This window comes from Daldinia decipiens (genome assembly GCF_022478715.1).
Source record: "Daldinia decipiens strain CBS 113046 unplaced genomic scaffold F4813scaffold_2, whole genome shotgun sequence".
Classification (NCBI taxonomy): domain Eukaryota; kingdom Fungi; phylum Ascomycota; class Sordariomycetes; order Xylariales; family Hypoxylaceae; genus Daldinia; species Daldinia decipiens.
This window is the reverse complement of record NW_026054545.1, coordinates 1,395,372-1,412,760: the sequence shown is the minus strand read 5'-3', so window position 1 is coordinate 1,412,760 and position 17,389 is coordinate 1,395,372. Positions and strand designations below refer to the sequence as shown.

Sequence of the window (17,389 nt, the reverse complement as noted above, 5' to 3'; positions counted from 1 at the left end):
TGCGTAAGTACAGACTCGAGGCCTGTGGGTAATGACCAAGACCAAGCCAGAACGATGATGCCGTATGACTCCCTAACGAAAGATGCAAATCCCTATGCATCCGTAACCTCCGTTTCATCCATTCACTTCCGATCATAATAGAGCAGAGTGTGCTTGCCTGTCATACGTAAAAAGAGGTGGACGCTCAGAGCTAGACCCTGTCGAATGTCTGCTCGTCCATCGCCTTCCGAATCCTCTCGAGTACGGCACCGGCTGCCCTCAAGAGGGTAGGCGCTGCGTCGCGCTTATGTGCCAGGGTTGGGGTTCATCTGCTGAGGTGTTAGTATAGAATCCAGATGGATCTGGTTTGGAAGAAGAAAAAAAGATGCGCACCTTTCGCTTGCCACCAGTCAGGGTGACGTTGACAAAACGGCGGGTGTATGTGAGTCTCTTCTTGGCGCGGCCCTTAGGGGTCTTGGACTTCTCTTGCTTCTCGACCTGTTTTAATGTTGTTAGTTTCCTGTACTTTTTTATCCTTGATGACCATGTCCAAAACAAGTGCGTATTTGATGAAAGAAGCGCGCGTATTGAGATGGCAGATGATGTAGGTCCCTCTTCGGAAGGTTCGGTTGAGGTGATATTTTCGACAAAGCAAGTGGCAAATTGTAGATTGTTTTGCTGCGAGTCGCTAGATATTCGAATAATCGTTTACGGTCGACGAAACAAATTGCTTGAATCGTACGCGCGCTCTTTGATGGCAAGGATGGAATTCTCGGAATACTGGATGAACTAACCTTAGGGGTCTGAGACTTGACCTTACCTATAGATATTGTCAGTATATTTCCATCTCGAATTAAAATAATATGCATCAGCATTTCAATTGGAGCAACGTACCGGCACGGGCGAGAGATCCGTGAACTTTTCCCATCTTGAAAGATTGTGCTGTAGACTGTCTGGAAGTCGATGAAGTAAGTTGGTAAGAGTGGAAGAAAATGGGTCGATGTGGGCGGGTTTTGCTGATGAATTCTAAATTCGCAAGTCTTGGCACTCAGAACGATGTTGTGAGGGTTTGGGGTGGAAAGAGTCACACCGAAGAGAGTCTGGCTTCGTCAAAAATTCCACAAAGGGCTAAGTAAGCCCTGGTCATGTGACTATGTCTTAGCTGCATCTCCGAAAGCCCCGCGTCAAAGTTTATTGCATAACCCGGATGAGGCAAGATTCCGCGGGTATTTATCGGTATGTTATCGGAATGCACCTAGGTACATATGTATGTACGGATTAGTTCAAGACCCACTTGATGCATCATTTCACATGGGATCGTTTGACTTCAGACCGGGTGACCAGCCATTGGCCTCTTCTTCATCTCGTTTGATTAGTTCTGGCACAGACCGCCAAACGCCATCGAACAGACGGTATGGAATTGTAATTTCAGCTCTAACTGGATCTCTTGTAATCTTAGAGCTTATAAACTTAAACTTCCTCTTTCCTTATACTCTAACGCCTTAACCCGTCTTCGCCGAAGTCTAGCTGCACGGCCCTACGCACTTAGGTACCTACCTACCTATACACTCTTTCGCAATGAGGTTCCTACGTAGCTTGCCCTTCGTCTCTCTAGCTGCGCGCTCCTGCGTAGCGGAATCCACCTCGGAACCGCAGTACATCCTCAGCAACCCTCCCGCCTCGGAATCAAATTATCGGATTCCGACTTCGTATGAGTCTGCTGTGCTCGGTCGACGCATCCTAGCTCTTACTCCACTTGGCACTCTCTCCACAGTCTTCCCGGACTCGTCCCGCGGACGCCAGCCAGATGGCCTCGGCGGCGTGCCTCTCGGACTAATGGAGTATGTAGCGGATTGTGAGGAGGAGGGCAACCCTACCATCCTGGCTATTAAGATCGGGTCGACCTTCAGGAATGTGGATAGTGGTTCCAACATCAGTCTAGCTCAGGAATGGACTCCTCCATACCCACCAGACAAGCGCATCAAATCCACCTTCTTCGACTGGCTGTTTGGACGTGATACCGACACCAAGGACAGAGTGCCGTACAGCGCGGTCAATCTTCCGCGTTACAGCCTGCTGGGCTATATCGAGAAGATTGATTCGGCTGATGCTAAGGCACTGTCATCGTGCTTCGTAGATACGCATCCCGACAGCAAGTACTGGCTCCCCGGGAACGAAATCCACGAGTCCGAGTTCGTGAGGCTTGTCGTTACACAAGTATACTGGATTGGTGGCTTCGGCGACAGAGCTTATATCGGCTGGATCCCTATCGATGAGTGGAAGAACGTCACCAGGAAGGAGTGGGAAAGTGTGAGACTACCTGGAGAGAAGAAGGGCTGGGACGAATGGAGCACTTCGGATCTATGAGCACTGGCTGCTCATATGTAGAACATATCTGCGCAACTTTGGTTTTCAATGCTCTCTGAGTGTTATGTCCATTGGTTTGGTAAGCGATCAGTTTAGGGTATGAATTGGGATTTTAATGGTACTGATACTATGGTAGTAGTTATATGTTCATGTTCATGTTCATACCTAAGTGAAAAGAATAGTAAATAACAATGATGCCGTCGAAGAAGAAAAATTCTACTAAATGATATAGAACCTATCTTTTTGCAGTGAGTTTTCCGGTTACTGACATCGGTTAATGTCGTAGTCGAGCCTAGAATTTTCTCGTAAGAACATATATGTCGAATTTAAAGCACTTGGATAATGCTGGTTTTCTAGGTAAAAAGGTATAGCAAGATATAACGACCCGTTATTTACTCGGGAGATATTTATACTGAAAGTGCCCGCATATTAGTGCGCGATCGCTAGTACGAAAGACCAGGAAACCACCACAAAAAGTTTTGACAAGAGTGGGACTTGAACCCACGCGGATTGCTCCATGAGGATGTTGGAATTAAGGTGACCTTAACCTCACGCCATAACCAACTCGGCCATCTTGCCTTGGTGATCAGATTCGTATTGGGTCTAATGAAATAACCGTGGATTCCGGGAATGCCTTCAATTCTTGTGGCATCTATTGCACAGGATCACAGTCCCATGTAGGTTCGCCTTATTAAGTTCATTACTTAGGCTAGGTAGTTTAAAAAAAATAGAAAAAAAAATAGATACTGAAAGGAGTACGCTGCTCCAACTATTTGTGATTGGCTGTCTGTTAAGTTGTCCGCTTAGTATCAAACTAGGATAGAGTTTACAAACGTGAGAGTAAAATGCAAATACTTTGACAGTTGTGAGCCAGCATACTTAGCCTAGGGTTAGAAAACACAAGATTAGATTTTGCGAAGGACTTTTGGGAATCTTTATTATGCTATGTACGTGTAACTATGTCTATGCGTCTCTAGGATAACAAAAAGAGTCTTTAAGGTAGAACTAAATATTAGAGCCCATGGTAATGAGAATTGGTTATGATACGTTATATCCAAGCTTTGGTCTGCTTTAGTGTATCAAGGCAGCTTAGAAACGACGTTAAAAATAATCATGAGGAAGCGCCATTACCAAGATTGTTGTCGTTAGGACTTACCTCGGTCACCGGGGCTTCTAAATCACGTCCATACCCGTTCGTCTCGAACAGTCCCTTTATGTAGTCAAAAACCGACTGTAAGCCCTCTGGGCCTTGAATGGGTTCGATCATAGATTTGCGGATGTCTGCGATAGCTTGTCTCAAAGCCTCAACATTACCACCTCCTGGCGGCGAGTGCTGGAGGCTGATTAAAATGCTGTCCGCAGCAAGGAACGCAACGTCCGCCGTGTACCGAAAGAACTTGATAGCCCAGTCCTTGCCTAGGCACAACTCGATCTGGTTGAATACAGTCTCAAGATGGACACGATGTCTCCATTTCCAGATGATAGACGGGAGACTATGCCACGTCTCGGAGTAATTGAACCCGCCGAAAACAAGGAGGTCGTTGATTAACTTCTTGAACATCTCTGCCGTAAACAGCTCTGGGGGCGCATCGTAAACCGCCGAGAGGGCATCGCGGACGCCGCAGAGGTCGGCCAGCTGACACTGTGTACATTGGATATCGACATCCCTATATCTCTCTTCGAAGAAGCCCGCAGGGCTGAAATAGTAGAGCACGATACTAGGAAGAGCGTCATCTGCTGCTATGAATGCTTCGCAGTCCTCACATATTCTGGGGAGAGTTACACTCAACTCAGACATATTTATGTTGTGATTCTCCATGATGAAATGCAATGGTGTTTACGTCCGTGGATGGTAATACTGTTGGAAAATATATTTGAGTAAGCTCCAAGTTTGGTATGGTATCATCTCTATGGATAAGGGGAGAGGGACATGTTATTTGGTATTTATACTTGACTCTAACCAAACAATGTCTTCTTACTTATAAACAACATTGTCCTCCTGATGAAAGCCTATATTTCAGCATCATTGTTCACCGGTGAACAATGCTGAAAGGAACGAACTAGGTTGGGTCATTGTAGAGCCAGGTTGTCTTTGCATAGAAGTCGAGCGAACAATTTAACTAGCTGCCTGCTTCATTGTATCTAAGCATTCTATCATTGGCATTGCTATTTTTTAGATGGTAAGGTAAAGATGCGCTTGCGCCAAACTCTGGCCAATCAAAGACTGTTTTCAATCCGATTTGGGGAATATTCACCTAAGCAATTCCACTCTATTGTTGAACGCCCACCCATTTCGTCTGTCACCTGGAATGATCTGCTACGAAATTCGTGATGTGTGTATTAGATGCCAATAGCTGAACTAGTCAAAAATTTCATTACTGACCACTAGATAATGGTAAGCCCTGATATTCACCTTGGCTACAAATACGCCCACGCCCAATGACAAGTTGAGATCGCAGCCACCAATGATTGATAATATTTCTATTCCCTATCCATATTGTACATATAGAGTCGTTACCGAGATCCAGCCAACCTCCACGCCCTTAATGGTAGGGTTTGTAATATCAGAACCCTCTTTCTGATATATAGAGTGAAAGTCAACACCCCCACGATGACGCAGAGGACGTTCACAATATAAAATCCATCATGCAATGTCTCGCACGTACCACCGCCGTGCTCGCATCGCTCTCTCTCGGCTTGAACGGCGCAGGAGAACTCTTGCGTTACAAGCGGCCCTCTGAGCGCCGAGCTGTCCAGCTTCTGTGTCGAGGGACGGCATGTGGCCTGTGTAAATGTATCCACTAGACCTAAGACGAAATATCTAGGGAATGTACCACCAAGATTCGAAACCCTGACATTGAATGTTAGCTAAGGTTAACTGTAATTTGGGATATAGCACTTACGTAGCAAGCAAGGTCATATAAGTTCCGCCGATCACAGGATCGGCAACCCGAGCGTGGAATGCAGAAACAGCAACGAACATGATTGTTGAAGTGAACGTCGAGAAGACGTGCTCGCCAATGACGAGAAAAAGATACCAAGGCTGGACACCACCAGCTGGGAAAACACTGACGGTGACCTGAGCAAAGATAGCAGCGATCAGTCGGCCCACGAAGCCCCAGCACCAGAGGCGCATAGGTGTATACTCCTGAGACCACTTGCCGGCATAATAACCCAGGCCTATTTCGAAAGGAAAGTCGATGAGAACCGTTAGCGCTAGATTTTCTTTGCCAAATCCCTTTTCCAGCAGCTTGAGGTTCGTCACGGCATCGTTGGCTTGAAACCCGATCTTCGAAATGAGATGGACGATAATTATGGTCTGGATATTCCGTAGCTTCAAGACATCCCACATGATCTTGTAAACATCCCAGATCCCGTCCTCATTCCTTGTCTTTTCTTCCTTCTTGAGAAGCGCAAGTCCAATAGTAATTGCAATGTAAGCCCAGCCCCAAAAGGTCAAATAGCCCCCTAGACTTAAAAGGCCCTCCTCTGACGGTACGGAGCGGAAATAGCGATTGGCAAAATCTTTGGAATTAAATGCCAGGAAGACGGTGTAAGATAGGAACTGGCCGGCTGTTAGACCGACCGTCTGCGCCGTCGAAGCGTAAGAAACATTTCCCGGCGTCAGCAGGGTGAGGGCCCACCCATCAACGGCGATGTCCTGAGTCGCACACATAAAAACCAGAAAGAACCACCAACCCGTGAAATTCCAGATGCTCGGGCCGCCTGGCTTGCCCGTCGTGGCCATCAAGCCCTCGATCATAGACCCGAGGTATAACATGCTGAACCCAGATATCAACTGAATTGGAAGGATCCAGCTTTTTCTCCTTCCGACTTTGGGACTCCATACCGCATCTACTATCGGGCTCCAGAACAATTTTAACGAGTACGGATATGACGCCAAGCTGAAGACACCGATTTCTCCAAACGAGAGATGTTCTTTGAGAAGGAACGGTACCGATCCACTCGCAAGACCCATGGGAACACCTTGTAAGAAATATAGCAGCACAAGTAACATGAAATTCCTCTGATCTTGCAAGGGAAGTTCCCAGAATCCATGATTGTTCACCGAGGGCGTTTTCGGAATATTATCGTCGAGGGAGAATGATTCACGGCCTATGAGGTTTGCCGCGACCTGGCCTGACTCTTGCGGCGCGGCGGTTTTCCGCCGCAGCTCTATATTGCTCATGTCGCCGTTCGAGTGACCATTTACGCGACCGCTCGTCGAGACTGAAAGCTTATCTCGTTTCTGAGATTTCGACCGTCGAGTTTCGACACCCATTCGTACTTTAGCGCGGGGCAGTGGAAGTGTTCGGTTACTTGAAGCTGGCGGGTTGTGTTCTTGTCAAACTTCTCTGGTAATACAGCAGACCGATCAATGGCTGGTAGTATAAGAAGCGTTGTTAGACTCGTACAAGTATGATAATTATATGGTTCTCGTATCTCGTATATGATTTGTGGAAAGTCTTTGATCTTGTCGAATAGGTCAACAATAAAAATAAAATAGAAACCGTGGCCTTTTTAGGATCGCGCTGGAACGTGGCGAAGTGGACCCTGAATTAAAAATAAGACGAGTAACGAGTGGTTAGAATGATGGTAGAAGTCGGGGAACCTCCAAAACCCCAGATATGATTTATTCTCCGGTTAGTCCATCATGGCTAAATAGTATTGCGGCTTCTTGGAGCATAGATGCAGGGAAATAATATGTGGACGTGTCCAAATGAAGCTGAAGCTTTCAGCTTTGACCCAATGGAGTGGGAAGGAAAAGTAAATCCCTGATCGAAATGACTTAGGTTAGGTAATCATGATTACATACCTAGGTACCTGCCTAGAGTGCCCCACCTAGATCTAGATCTCCCCACTCTTGTACCTTATCTATTTATCTTATCGCCATCCTCATTTACTAATACGCGTCGGCGCGTCTTCACTGAATGTTAAATCATAAATCAACGGTAATGTCGGTGATCCATTTATCCATAATATAATATTCATTGTAACATCATCTTCGACTTAATAAATAAGCATGGCTTCCGAGGAACCACAATCGCAAGAACTGTCTATTGCAGAGAAGTTGGACAATGAGATTGCAACTTTGAGAGCTCAAGGTAACTAACTGTTTAATAGTATTGTCTTTTGATATATGAAGCTAGTGCTAATACCTCCTAGTGGAATCGCTTAAACGAGATCTCAAGTTGCAAACTGCTACTCTAATAACATCAGACTCGACGCTTCAGATATTGCAAGCTGATTCAACGAAGAAATCAGGTTCAAAAAAGTCAAACGACAGCTCTAGGCTTCAGGAGCTGTTGACAAGAGCTGACGAGCAGAACGCGCATAAGCAGCAATGTCTCTATCGAACATGTGCTTCTATCACAACTTTTAAAGTGCGCGACCCGGATCCTAATGCAGTAGATGGGGGTAATGTTTTGGGTTTGCGGTTCGAAGTCATGTCCAAATCTCGGTTCCTTCGACCCTATTATGTTATGTTGAACCGGCCCTACTCGAATTCCCGGTTTCTGCGTGTCCATCGGCATACCGTTCCCCAGTGCATACCGCTTTCTGGATTGACGGCTCGGTATCTCCCTCCACCAGTAGCCAACGACGACGACAGCGACATGCCAAAGAGGCAAGATTTGTCGAGTTTCGTGCGGGCGTTAAGGCGGGAGCTGGTTCGCTACCACAATCGTACAGCCGTTATCGGGGATCTACGGAGCATGGCAGGGTTGGAGAGTAAGAAGGGGAAGGCTAAAGAATTGGAGGTTCCAATCACCGATATCAGCGCGGCTGATGCACAAGCAAAGCAAATCCGTGTCGAGTGGAGCGACGGGCGCTCGGGACGGCTGGTGATGGATGACGACGGCGACATCGTGAAGATGGTCGTACAGGGCGAGGATGGACAGGACCGAGAAACTATGAGACAATTTCTGGGTGGGAGCCTCCGCGTCGAAGATGTCGTCAAACAACTTGAAAGCGCATGAGCCTGCAGAGCCAAGATTAAAGCGACAAGCCACAAAGCCTCATTCAATGCGATAGGTCATCTATACGTTACTAGTCAATATATTATCGGCGGTATAAACCTAGTCACGAGCTTACAACAAAATAACTTGGGTATCACAACAGTCCCGACTGATCTCGGGTTACCGAACTCAAGATGGATCTACACGAACAGATTAACCCGTAGCCGTAGGGTAGTATTGGGCAACATGGAGAAGACAACGTTGCAAAAGAAAACCCCTAATGTGAGGACGGATATCAACGATAGTCGTTATATCTAATCAGTCGGTAAGACCTTAAGGATATGGGTTGTGCATGTCTAACAGGTTAATGCATGCGATCGTCAAGGTCAGAGATGCGGACGTTTATCGGCTCTCGATCCTCGGTCTTCAATCTTCTAATGTTCCAGAAGGTCAATTCTATATCTTTAGGTGCACGACGATAGCCTCATTCTAACCCACATTGGTAAATTATATCTTTATACTACTACCAAGTACCGGTCCGACAGATTCCAGGACCAGCTATGCCACAATGCAAGATAGCAAATAAAAACAGCAGTGTCTGTAATTCGGGCAACTCTCTAGAGCCTTGTCCCATTTTTACGATTGATCAATTCCAAGTACGTCTTAGCCGTGATCGCATACGCTATTAGTTGGACTTCGCCGCACTTCGGTCCTGATCCTCCTAGGAGCGAGACATCTTATTCCATGCAGTTTTAAGGCTCCAAGAGTGGTTTGTCCTCTATCTGCGGTAGTAGAAACCCCTGGCAAGTGCCAATCACAACCCGAGTTTCACTCTTTTCAGTTATAAAGAGTGTATGCTTAGGTATCTTATGATACTAGTATTTCTTGCATATATGTATTACTTGGAGGAATACCTTAGAGGAGTACCTTACAGAAATATGCTGCAAGGCTATTCGCTATCCTCGTAAAATACAAAAATATAAGTATCTTACTCGTTGCTATCTCTTTTAAGTTTATCGTCTCCTTTGAAGTCGATTATCTATATGATTATTCGTCTGCTTCTTCTCCGATACTCAGGTATCTAGACCCATAAAGTGAATTTAATACTATTTTATATAACGTTATTCTGATGCTTTTTTGTCACTATGGCGGAAGAGAGGAATAGCAGTTTCTCTCGAGATCATATTTCAGGACAGGCCAACAAGTCCCTCTCCCGACCTGCTCATGCGCTAACTTGTGAGCAACTCATTGTTGAGTTGGGCGCTGATGGCGTAAATGGCTTGTCAAGCAATGCCGCAGGGCAACGCCTAGATGAACTCGGGAGGAATGAGCTTGGTGGTGAGCTTAGCGAATCTGGCGTGTCTATGTGGAAAATCATAGTTGCGCAAATTGTGAACGCGATGACCATGGTATAATAACCCTTATGGCTTTTTCACGCGAAGAGATCACCAGCGCTAAACATTTTCGAGGTACTTATACTGGCAATGGCTATCAGTTACGGTATCAAGTCATACATTGAAGGCGCCGTTATTACTGTGGTCATACTCCTTAACATCATCGTCGGATTTTTACAGGAGTATTCTGCCGGAAAGACGTTAGACTCTCTTCGTTCTCTTAGCTCACCTACTGCTCATGTCGTACGCGACGGGGATACTAAGGTTATCCCTACTGCCGAAGTTGTCATAGGTGATCTAGTTGAAATGAAGACTGGCGATACTGTTCCGGCTGATACACGGTAGGTTGATCCTAGAGGGAGTCATCTCCGTGATAGTTACTAATTTACACCTTTAGAGTCATTGAAGCTTTCAACTTCGAAACAAACGAAGCGCTTCTGACAGGGGAGTCATTTCCAGTCCGCAAGGACGAAAATTATACGTTTAGTGATGCTACAGGACCTGGAGACAGACTCAATATTGCCTTTAGCTCTTCGACAGTGACGAAAGGCCGGGCCAAAGGTATAGTTTTTGCTACAGGGACTTACACTGAGGTCGGTGCTGTTGCTACGGCGATTGGACAAAGTGGTTTAAAAATACGACCCATCAAACGGGATCCTGATGGCTCCGCTAGGCTTCACCATTACCTGGAAGCCTATACATTAACATTTGTAGATGCCGCCGGCAGCTTTTTGGGTCTTAATGTAGGAACACCACTCCAACAGAAGCTATCGAAGCTCGCAATCCTCCTCTTCGGTATCGCTATCTTATGCGCCATAATCGTTCTGGCGGTTAACGGGTTCGTTTCTCGACGAGAAGTAATCATATACGCAGTTGCTACTGGTTTATCAATGATCCCCGCTTCATTAGTAGTCGTGTTGACCATCACCATGGCTGCCGGAACAAAGCGTATGATAGAGCGGCATGTTATAGTACGGAATCTCAGGTCCCTAGAAGCTCTGGGCGCCGTAACAGATATATGCTCCGACAAGACTGGAACACTGACTCAAGGCAAAATGGTAGCTAGACGAGCGTGGATTCCTGCCATCGGCACCTATACTGTTGAGACGTCTTCGGAGCCTTTTAACCCTACAACTGGTATGATACTACTCGATACACGCCAGCCGTGGCAGATCAACGCTAGAGAGGACGAGTTCGAGACCAGCTTAGCTGAACAACCCTCTCAATTACTAAAAAACAGCAAACAGGCATTGTTTGATTTTTTATGTGTTGCATCTCTCGCTAACCTTGCTACTATCTCTCTAAAGAATGGGGTATGGCACGCGCGAGGCGATCCAACTGAGATCGCGATTCAAGTTTTTGCCTCGCGCTTCGATTGGAATAGGCTCAAGCTCACCCAAGGTGAAAATGCAGAGTGGACTCAAATCGCCGAACTGCCTTTCGACTCCGAAATCAAGCGCATGTCCGTCATTTTTGAAAACAGCTCGACTGAGCAGCTCTTCGTTTTTACTAAAGGCGCTGTTGAGCGAGTCGTAGCTATCTGTACGAAATATTGCGAACACGACGGCCAAGACGCAACTGAAATAGACGGGAGATTCCGTGCTAACGTCATGAAGAACACGGAAGCTCTCGCTAGTGCTGGCCTACGTGTTCTGGCGTTCGCGAGCAAGACATTCCAAGGCCCCCTGGAAAAGGGGGACGAGGTAAACCGGACAGACGTAGAATCGAACCTGATATTCCGCGGTTTGATCGGCCTATACGATCCGCCACGACCCGAATCTGCTTCCGCAGTTCTCAGCTGTCACAGGGCAGGTATATCGGTACACATGCTGACCGGCGACCACCCCGAAACGGCAAAAGCCATTGCTTTAGAAGTCGGCATACTTCCCAGCCGTATGGACCGAGTCAGAGCAGACGTCGCAGAATCAATGGCAATGACTGCCAGCCGATTCGATTCGTTGACAGACGACCAAGTCGACAAGCTCCCAGTTCTTCCTCTGGTCATTTCCCGGTGCGCTCCGAATACCAAAGTCCGGATGATCGAGGCGCTCCACAGACGCAAGAGATTCTGCGCTATGGTATGTTAGGAGACATATATACCTATATATATATATATACTACTCCCGCCACCAACTTGATAGCATCTCTCTTCCTTGGCTAACACCCGCCAGACCGGCGACGGCGTAAACGACTCGCCCTCCCTCCGCCGCGCCGACGTCGGCATCGCAATGGGCCTATCGGGCAGCGACGTAGCCAAGGAAGCGTCCGACGTGGTGCTATCGGACGACAACTTCGCCAGCATCGTCGCCGCGGTCGAGGAGGGCCGGCGCATCTTCGACAACATCCAGAAGTTCGTGCTGCACGTGCTGGCCGAGAACATCGCGCAGGCCGGCACCCTGCTCGTAGGCCTAGCCTTCCGAGACGAGCGCGGACTGTCCGTGTTCCCGCTCGCGCCCGTCGAGATCGTCTGGGTCATCATGGCGACTTCGGGCATGCCGGATATGGGGCTGGGCTTCGAGCGCGCGGTCGAGGATATTATGGACAGGCCCCCGCAGAGCTTGAAGACCGGCATCTTTGACGCCGAGTTTTTGGTCGATATGGTCGTTTACGGGCTGTGGATCACGGCTCTCTGCCTGTCGAGCTTCGTCCTTGTTGTGTACCGATTTGGTGGCGGGAACCTGGGCAAAGGCTGTAACGAGGCGTATAACAACAGCTGCGATACCGTCTTCCGCGCACGCGCGACTACGTTTGCGTGTATTACTTGGTTTGCGCTGTTCCTGGCCTGGGAAATGATAGATCGTCGAAGGTCTTTCTTTTCGACGCAACGGCACCAGTCCGGCAGCTCGAGCAAGTCCTGCACTATAGCGAGATGGGCTCGCGATATCAGTCAGAACAAGTTCCTCTTCTGGGCCATTGTCATCGGCTTCGTGACGCTGTTCCCAACCCTATACGTACCGGGCCTCAACACCATCGTATTCAAACACGTTGGTATCTCGTGGGAGTGGGCCGTGGTGTTCGCTAGCTCAGCCTTATTCTTCGGTGGCGTCGAGGGCTGGAAGTGGGGGAAGAGAGTATACTTCCGGCACGCGGCTTTTGCCAACAAGAAGGGGGCGGCGATGGCCTGGAAGGATATGGACGTCGAGCAGCGCGCTTTCGCGGAGTATCTCGATTTTCCATCCGGCGATAATGAAGTTTACAATGACGAAGAATGGGTGAATAGAGCAGCGAATTCGACAACTCAGTTAATACCTTAGCGTCTTAAAAGGGGTTGCGGTAGCTGTGAAGATTGGCTGAAAAGTGATATGCCTGGGAGGGTATAATATAACATATAACGAACGGATTTAGTCTAGGCTTGCTGAGATACAGTAATGAGGTTCTGTAGGACTGGAAGAGATTTCGAGGGGTTAGTGAGCATAATAAAGGCATGGGAAACATATTAACAGTTTTACCGCTAGTTATTTTGAAATTTTAGACCCATTTCAAGAGCTATAACAATCATCATCAAGTTCGAAACAAGGGGTGAACGACTCTGCGGGATGAGACGCGGAGTGTAGTACTAGTCATAATCGCCAACCAAGCGGCATTAAAATTAAAAGTTGAGGCCGTCGATATCCCCTGGGCCTAGTATGTTAATATTCATAGATGAATGGGATGTGAACAAGACGTAACGCAATAGTATATACTTTTCTTCAAGTTAGGATTAACTCATCAGATTAAATACAATATATGGAGGATATGTTATCCATTCGCCTCTTTAATCATAGATCCAATCGTCTATACATTCTAACTAGTATCGCCACCAGTTTCCATCTTCTAACTAAATCGATGGTGACTTCGTTACTGAACCCCGTTCTATATCCGAGTCCTTCCCGCTGCCTGAGCTACCACTCACGGCCGGTGTCTCGACGCCCTCTACACTAGGAAGGTTTTGGTGAAGCATATGGTGCTAGTAGTTATCGTATCGTTAGATTTCGTGCACCAGTAACATTTTTGGATGAGGAGAGAGGGCGGCAGGCTGGTCAGACTTACCTCGATATTGATCTTGGGTCCTTTAAACCACTTGTGAGCATCCACGAAGAACCATATGAGGATGAACAACATCGGCGCGCCCTAGTATAAAATTAGTATATTTTTTTATATCCCTGCTCAGTCTACGGGGGCCAGGAGCTCACATAAACGAGCGAGGTCCAATTCATCTCTTCCAAGGTCAAATTCTCGCCGCGCACGCTAGGGAAGCACAGGATAGGCAGCATAACCAGAACGAAACAGCAGGCGGCGACACCCGAGGGCAGACTCAAAGGGCCGAGATGCCAGGGCCCGCGGCGGAAGCGGTTTCCGACGACAGCGATCTTGAGGAAAATAGGCGTCGTGAAGGCGACGTATGCTGCGATGGCACCAATGCTAAAAATGGCATCGATAGCCGCTCCCCCGAAAATCAGCAGCACCAATAGGATCCCAATTGACGTATTAAACCAAACCGCATTCACCGGAGTCAACGTGTATCGGTTAACTTTCTTTAGCGGTCGGCTCACTGCGCCGAAGCAGTCATCCCGTGCGTACGCGAAGCATACCCGCGACGCAGCTACCATACACCCCTGGCCCATCATGTAGGCGCATACAATAGTCATGGAAAGGACGGCGAGGGCCACGTTTTGCGGTAGGATTTGGATTAGGTACGCTGCGAACGGTTGTCCCTAGACAGTTTAGTATAAGCGGCGTATTGACGTATCAACTCTTACCAGATCGCTTTCCAAGACTGCTCCCACATCCTTAATCGTATACGCGATAATGGTGTTTAATATGAAGCCAAGAACCGATCCCGACCCGGCAGTCATGATGATAGATCTTGGCGTAGCGACGGCCGCATTTGTGCATTCTTCCGAGAGGTGAAAGCTAGCATCATAGCCGGACATTGTCCATATAATCGACAGGAACGACATCAGGACGGCAACACCATCGGGCCAGTCCGTGCTATTTTGGATTCCCCACGCAAACTCGTTCGGTTGAAACTTGGGATCGCCCATCGTCGCGGTTGGGATGATTATGATGGTAATCAGAAGGCAGAGGAGGTTGATGGTCGTACCAACGGAGTTAAAATTCGCAATCCACAGCGTCGGCATGCTGCTGATACAGGCGTGGGTCAGCATGATTAACACGGTCAGAAGAAATGTATGGTAGCTCTCTGGCTCATATTCGGGGTTGACAATTGATGCCGCGGCCAGAATCATAGCAGCTTGTAAATAGGTAATGAGTTAATTTCTAGAGCCCAGAAGCGAGCGCGAAAGACCGTAACTCACCACATCCATAGTCAACACTTGGTGCTCCTGTGACCTGAACGAACCAGTTGCTCCAGCCAGTTATCCAAGCAGCAAAAGGGCCGTACTTAGGACCAGCCAGCACCGCTGCCGCATAATAGAGTCCGCCAGAAGTTGGCATGCTGCTCGCTAACTCTGCCATCGAAGCAGCAACCTATGGGAGGAGGTCAATTCTGGTCACGCTATAAAATTAACCAAGCAAGGACTTACACATAAGATGAAGAAGACCGACAATAACCAGCCCCAGGTATTCGCTGCTGGCCCGGCTATATAGTCTTATCAGCTCTTCAATCTCTTCATCGATGTCTTTGAGTGTTTTATTCCGAGAACAAGCTCACCATAGCCGAGTCCGTACCACATAGTAGTAGCAATGCTCGGTAACAATCCCATCACAGCGAAACTAACAGCAAAGGTCGACCAGGCAGAGAATTCGCGCTTGAATTCCTGCTTATAACCGAGCGCCGCGAGCGCAGCTTCATCTTCTGACATCTCTGCGATGTGGTCCGGCATATCTCCCTGGGCGAACACAGTTGTGACAGCCGGGGGTTGCGATGCCCGACGGTGCCCTTCGTTTACTGCCATTTTGAATTCAAGGAGGTCGCCGCCTAGCTCTTATATACAAGGCGTTCGTCGCGCGGTTCTCATAGGCTAGCAATTCTCTAGTTGAGATAAACAGGATAGTCACAATTGTCAAGATAGCGATGTGAGCACCTAATGTTCACTCAACGAACCCGGATTAAAAGTTGAGAATTTGCGAAGAGAACCATGGCAGGCCACTTTCAACAGAGTTGAAAGGGAAAAGTGTAACGTCGCGCAAAGTTGATGCAGCCATGTTTATGTACTGTAATGATGATCCTGATAGATAGCTATTAGTCAAGATTTTTTATCTGCTTTATCTATGTGCCTAACCTACCCTGGCCTGCCTATCTACTGCGTACCTATCATTCGTGGGGTACAGAAGCTTTTGTCGAGCTGGATCTTCGGGGCTGATATGCATATCGCATCGCCCATCGCCCATCGCCTATCGCCCATTCGCTAATAGCAATGAGGCAAGTCCAACCAGAATCGACGTAGTACCGAAGCATTGCTCTCCTGCCGATAAGGGATTTGGGGCTCGTACGTTAGAAGGATCTGCTCCAGGGGTCAGGGGTTGTCGTCATATTGATAACCCCAGAGTAGTGCTAAGATAAGTGAAATCCAATCGGTATAATCATGTTATATATGTATCTTAACCTAGGTAATTAAGGTTGAATCAAGGCGCCCTCGGTGATTCAAAGAAGCTTGATTCAGGGCCGAGTGGTTGATCAATTGAATCTAGAGCTTCAACTAGAGAAAGTATAAGTGCTCACCCATCCACCTTATTTATCCGTAATGTATACATACAATCCACTCTAATACCATATACGTTGCCTACCTCCTTGGAGGTAGATCCTTAATAAAGGCAAAGTTTCGAAGCAATTTGGACCTATAATGTCTTTGTGATTTCGGGCTTGATTAACAACAAGTTTTCGGGATTGCAATAGGACCACTGAAGAAACATTTTCTATCAAACACCCAGTAGTCAATATTTATATATCTGGCAACAACGGGATAAACCGAGACTGGATTCATTCTTAATCCTTAAACTGACCTGAAAAGCTGAAGTCGTATTGCTGATTTTGCCGTTGTAAGGACGGAGACCTTCAATGAAATCGCAGGCCTCCACACGACGGTCGCTTGTAAGACAAGTACGTAGATGCACATAAGCTCTACAGTTGGATTTTGTTAGTTTTAGTTCGGTGTCTAGTCGAGGTTTGGTTTTCGGCAGACTGTTGAACTTTTGAATCAAGTTGAACAGTGGGAGAGTCTTGGCTATTATTCGCTGGAAGGTTCTCTTCATTTAAATTATCATCTTGAATTGTGGTTTCATCTGAGCCGACAGGTTGGCCTTCGTAGGTGGTTGGTCGAGCATTATCGCGTTCCTATTGCTCCCTTATCTATTGCTCTTCCCTATTCTCGGTTTAGCCAACACCTCTCATCACCTTTCCGAGGCTCGGATTCAGCCATTGATAAATAATCGTCAAAAGAGCTTGCTACTTGGCCTTCGATGTTGCATTAGTCTTCCACGCCTATGTTGAAGAATGGTTTACTTTAATGCAATAAACTACGACTGGCGTATAGATGTATACTTGGTGTATACTCGTGAAGCTATGTATTTAGACATGTATGTCAGAAGATGTATGTTAGAAAACGTGAGAAAACGAGTAATTATGTGTGCACTTGCATTGGGCCAGCCTGGTCAAGTCTTCTGGAAGGTCTACCGAAAAAGGCTTGACTGAAGGAGCTGTCCTTTATTTATGTAAAATTGTAAACTTCTAGGTTAGTCATTAGAATCTCA

General features: G+C 47.2%; 7 protein-coding genes and 1 non-coding gene across 8 annotated transcripts; 3 read left to right on the top strand and 5 right to left on the bottom strand.

Annotated features, from left to right (window-relative positions):
* Positions 1 to 190: 190 nt before the first annotated feature.
* Positions 191 to 907, bottom strand: F4813DRAFT_385113 (ribosomal protein S30-domain-containing protein; the record flags this gene model as incomplete). Its single annotated transcript, XM_049246199.1, has 4 exons — positions 191 to 283; positions 373 to 477; positions 774 to 799; positions 874 to 907. The coding sequence occupies 4 exons, from the start codon at positions 905 to 907 to the stop codon at positions 191 to 193; spliced, it is 258 nt and encodes an 85-aa protein (XP_049104363.1).
* Positions 908 to 1,250: 343 nt separating this feature from the next.
* F4813DRAFT_344396 (pyridoxamine 5'-phosphate oxidase-domain-containing protein) lies at positions 1,251 to 2,575 on the top strand. The gene has a single exon (XM_049241660.1). It carries the CDS (start codon positions 1,558 to 1,560, stop codon positions 2,344 to 2,346), a length of 789 nt encoding a protein of 262 aa, XP_049104362.1. The 5' UTR covers positions 1,251 to 1,557; the 3' UTR covers positions 2,347 to 2,575.
* Positions 2,576 to 2,826: 251 nt separating this feature from the next.
* F4813DRAFT_t11 lies at positions 2,827 to 2,925 on the bottom strand. The gene has a single exon. It is a non-coding gene; the product is annotated as a tRNA-Leu (tRNA).
* A 490-nt stretch (positions 2,926 to 3,415) lies between these two features.
* On the bottom strand, positions 3,416 to 4,231 carry F4813DRAFT_396998 (uncharacterized protein). Its single transcript, XM_049247898.1, has one exon. It carries the CDS (start codon positions 4,163 to 4,165, stop codon positions 3,458 to 3,460), a length of 708 nt encoding a protein of 235 aa, XP_049104361.1. The 5' UTR covers positions 4,166 to 4,231; the 3' UTR covers positions 3,416 to 3,457.
* A 238-nt stretch (positions 4,232 to 4,469) lies between these two features.
* F4813DRAFT_344394 (MFS general substrate transporter) lies at positions 4,470 to 7,168 on the bottom strand. Its single transcript, XM_049241659.1, has 2 exons — positions 5,250 to 7,168; positions 4,470 to 5,197 (listed from the first exon to the last, which is right to left on the bottom strand). The coding sequence occupies exons 1-2, from the start codon at positions 6,626 to 6,628 to the stop codon at positions 4,861 to 4,863; spliced, it is 1,716 nt and encodes a 571-aa protein (XP_049104360.1). The 5' UTR covers positions 6,629 to 7,168; the 3' UTR covers positions 4,470 to 4,860.
* Positions 7,169 to 7,268: 100 nt separating this feature from the next.
* Positions 7,269 to 8,852, top strand: F4813DRAFT_344393 (Cenp-O kinetochore centromere component-domain-containing protein). The gene is made up of 2 exons (XM_049241658.1): positions 7,269 to 7,451; positions 7,513 to 8,852. Exons 1-2 carry the CDS (start codon positions 7,370 to 7,372, stop codon positions 8,322 to 8,324), a joined length of 894 nt encoding a protein of 297 aa, XP_049104359.1. The 5' UTR covers positions 7,269 to 7,369; the 3' UTR covers positions 8,325 to 8,852.
* A 596-nt stretch (positions 8,853 to 9,448) lies between these two features.
* On the top strand, positions 9,449 to 13,006 carry F4813DRAFT_396994 (potassium/sodium eff; the record flags this gene model as incomplete). The annotated part of the gene is made up of 4 exons (XM_049247897.1): positions 9,449 to 9,712; positions 9,773 to 10,038; positions 10,095 to 11,775; positions 11,869 to 13,006. The coding sequence occupies 4 exons, from the start codon at positions 9,449 to 9,451 to the stop codon at positions 12,949 to 12,951; spliced, it is 3,294 nt and encodes a 1,097-aa protein (XP_049104358.1). The 3' UTR covers positions 12,952 to 13,006.
* Positions 13,007 to 13,360: 354 nt separating this feature from the next.
* On the bottom strand, positions 13,361 to 15,714 carry F4813DRAFT_106956 (amino acid transporter). The gene is made up of 7 exons (XM_049238455.1): positions 15,351 to 15,714; positions 15,223 to 15,278; positions 14,995 to 15,166; positions 14,437 to 14,930; positions 13,870 to 14,391; positions 13,727 to 13,807; positions 13,361 to 13,643 (listed from the first exon to the last, which is right to left on the bottom strand). The coding sequence occupies exons 1-7, from the start codon at positions 15,592 to 15,594 to the stop codon at positions 13,515 to 13,517; spliced, it is 1,698 nt and encodes a 565-aa protein (XP_049104357.1). The 5' UTR covers positions 15,595 to 15,714; the 3' UTR covers positions 13,361 to 13,514.
* Between the last annotated feature and the right edge of the window lie 1,675 nt (positions 15,715 to 17,389).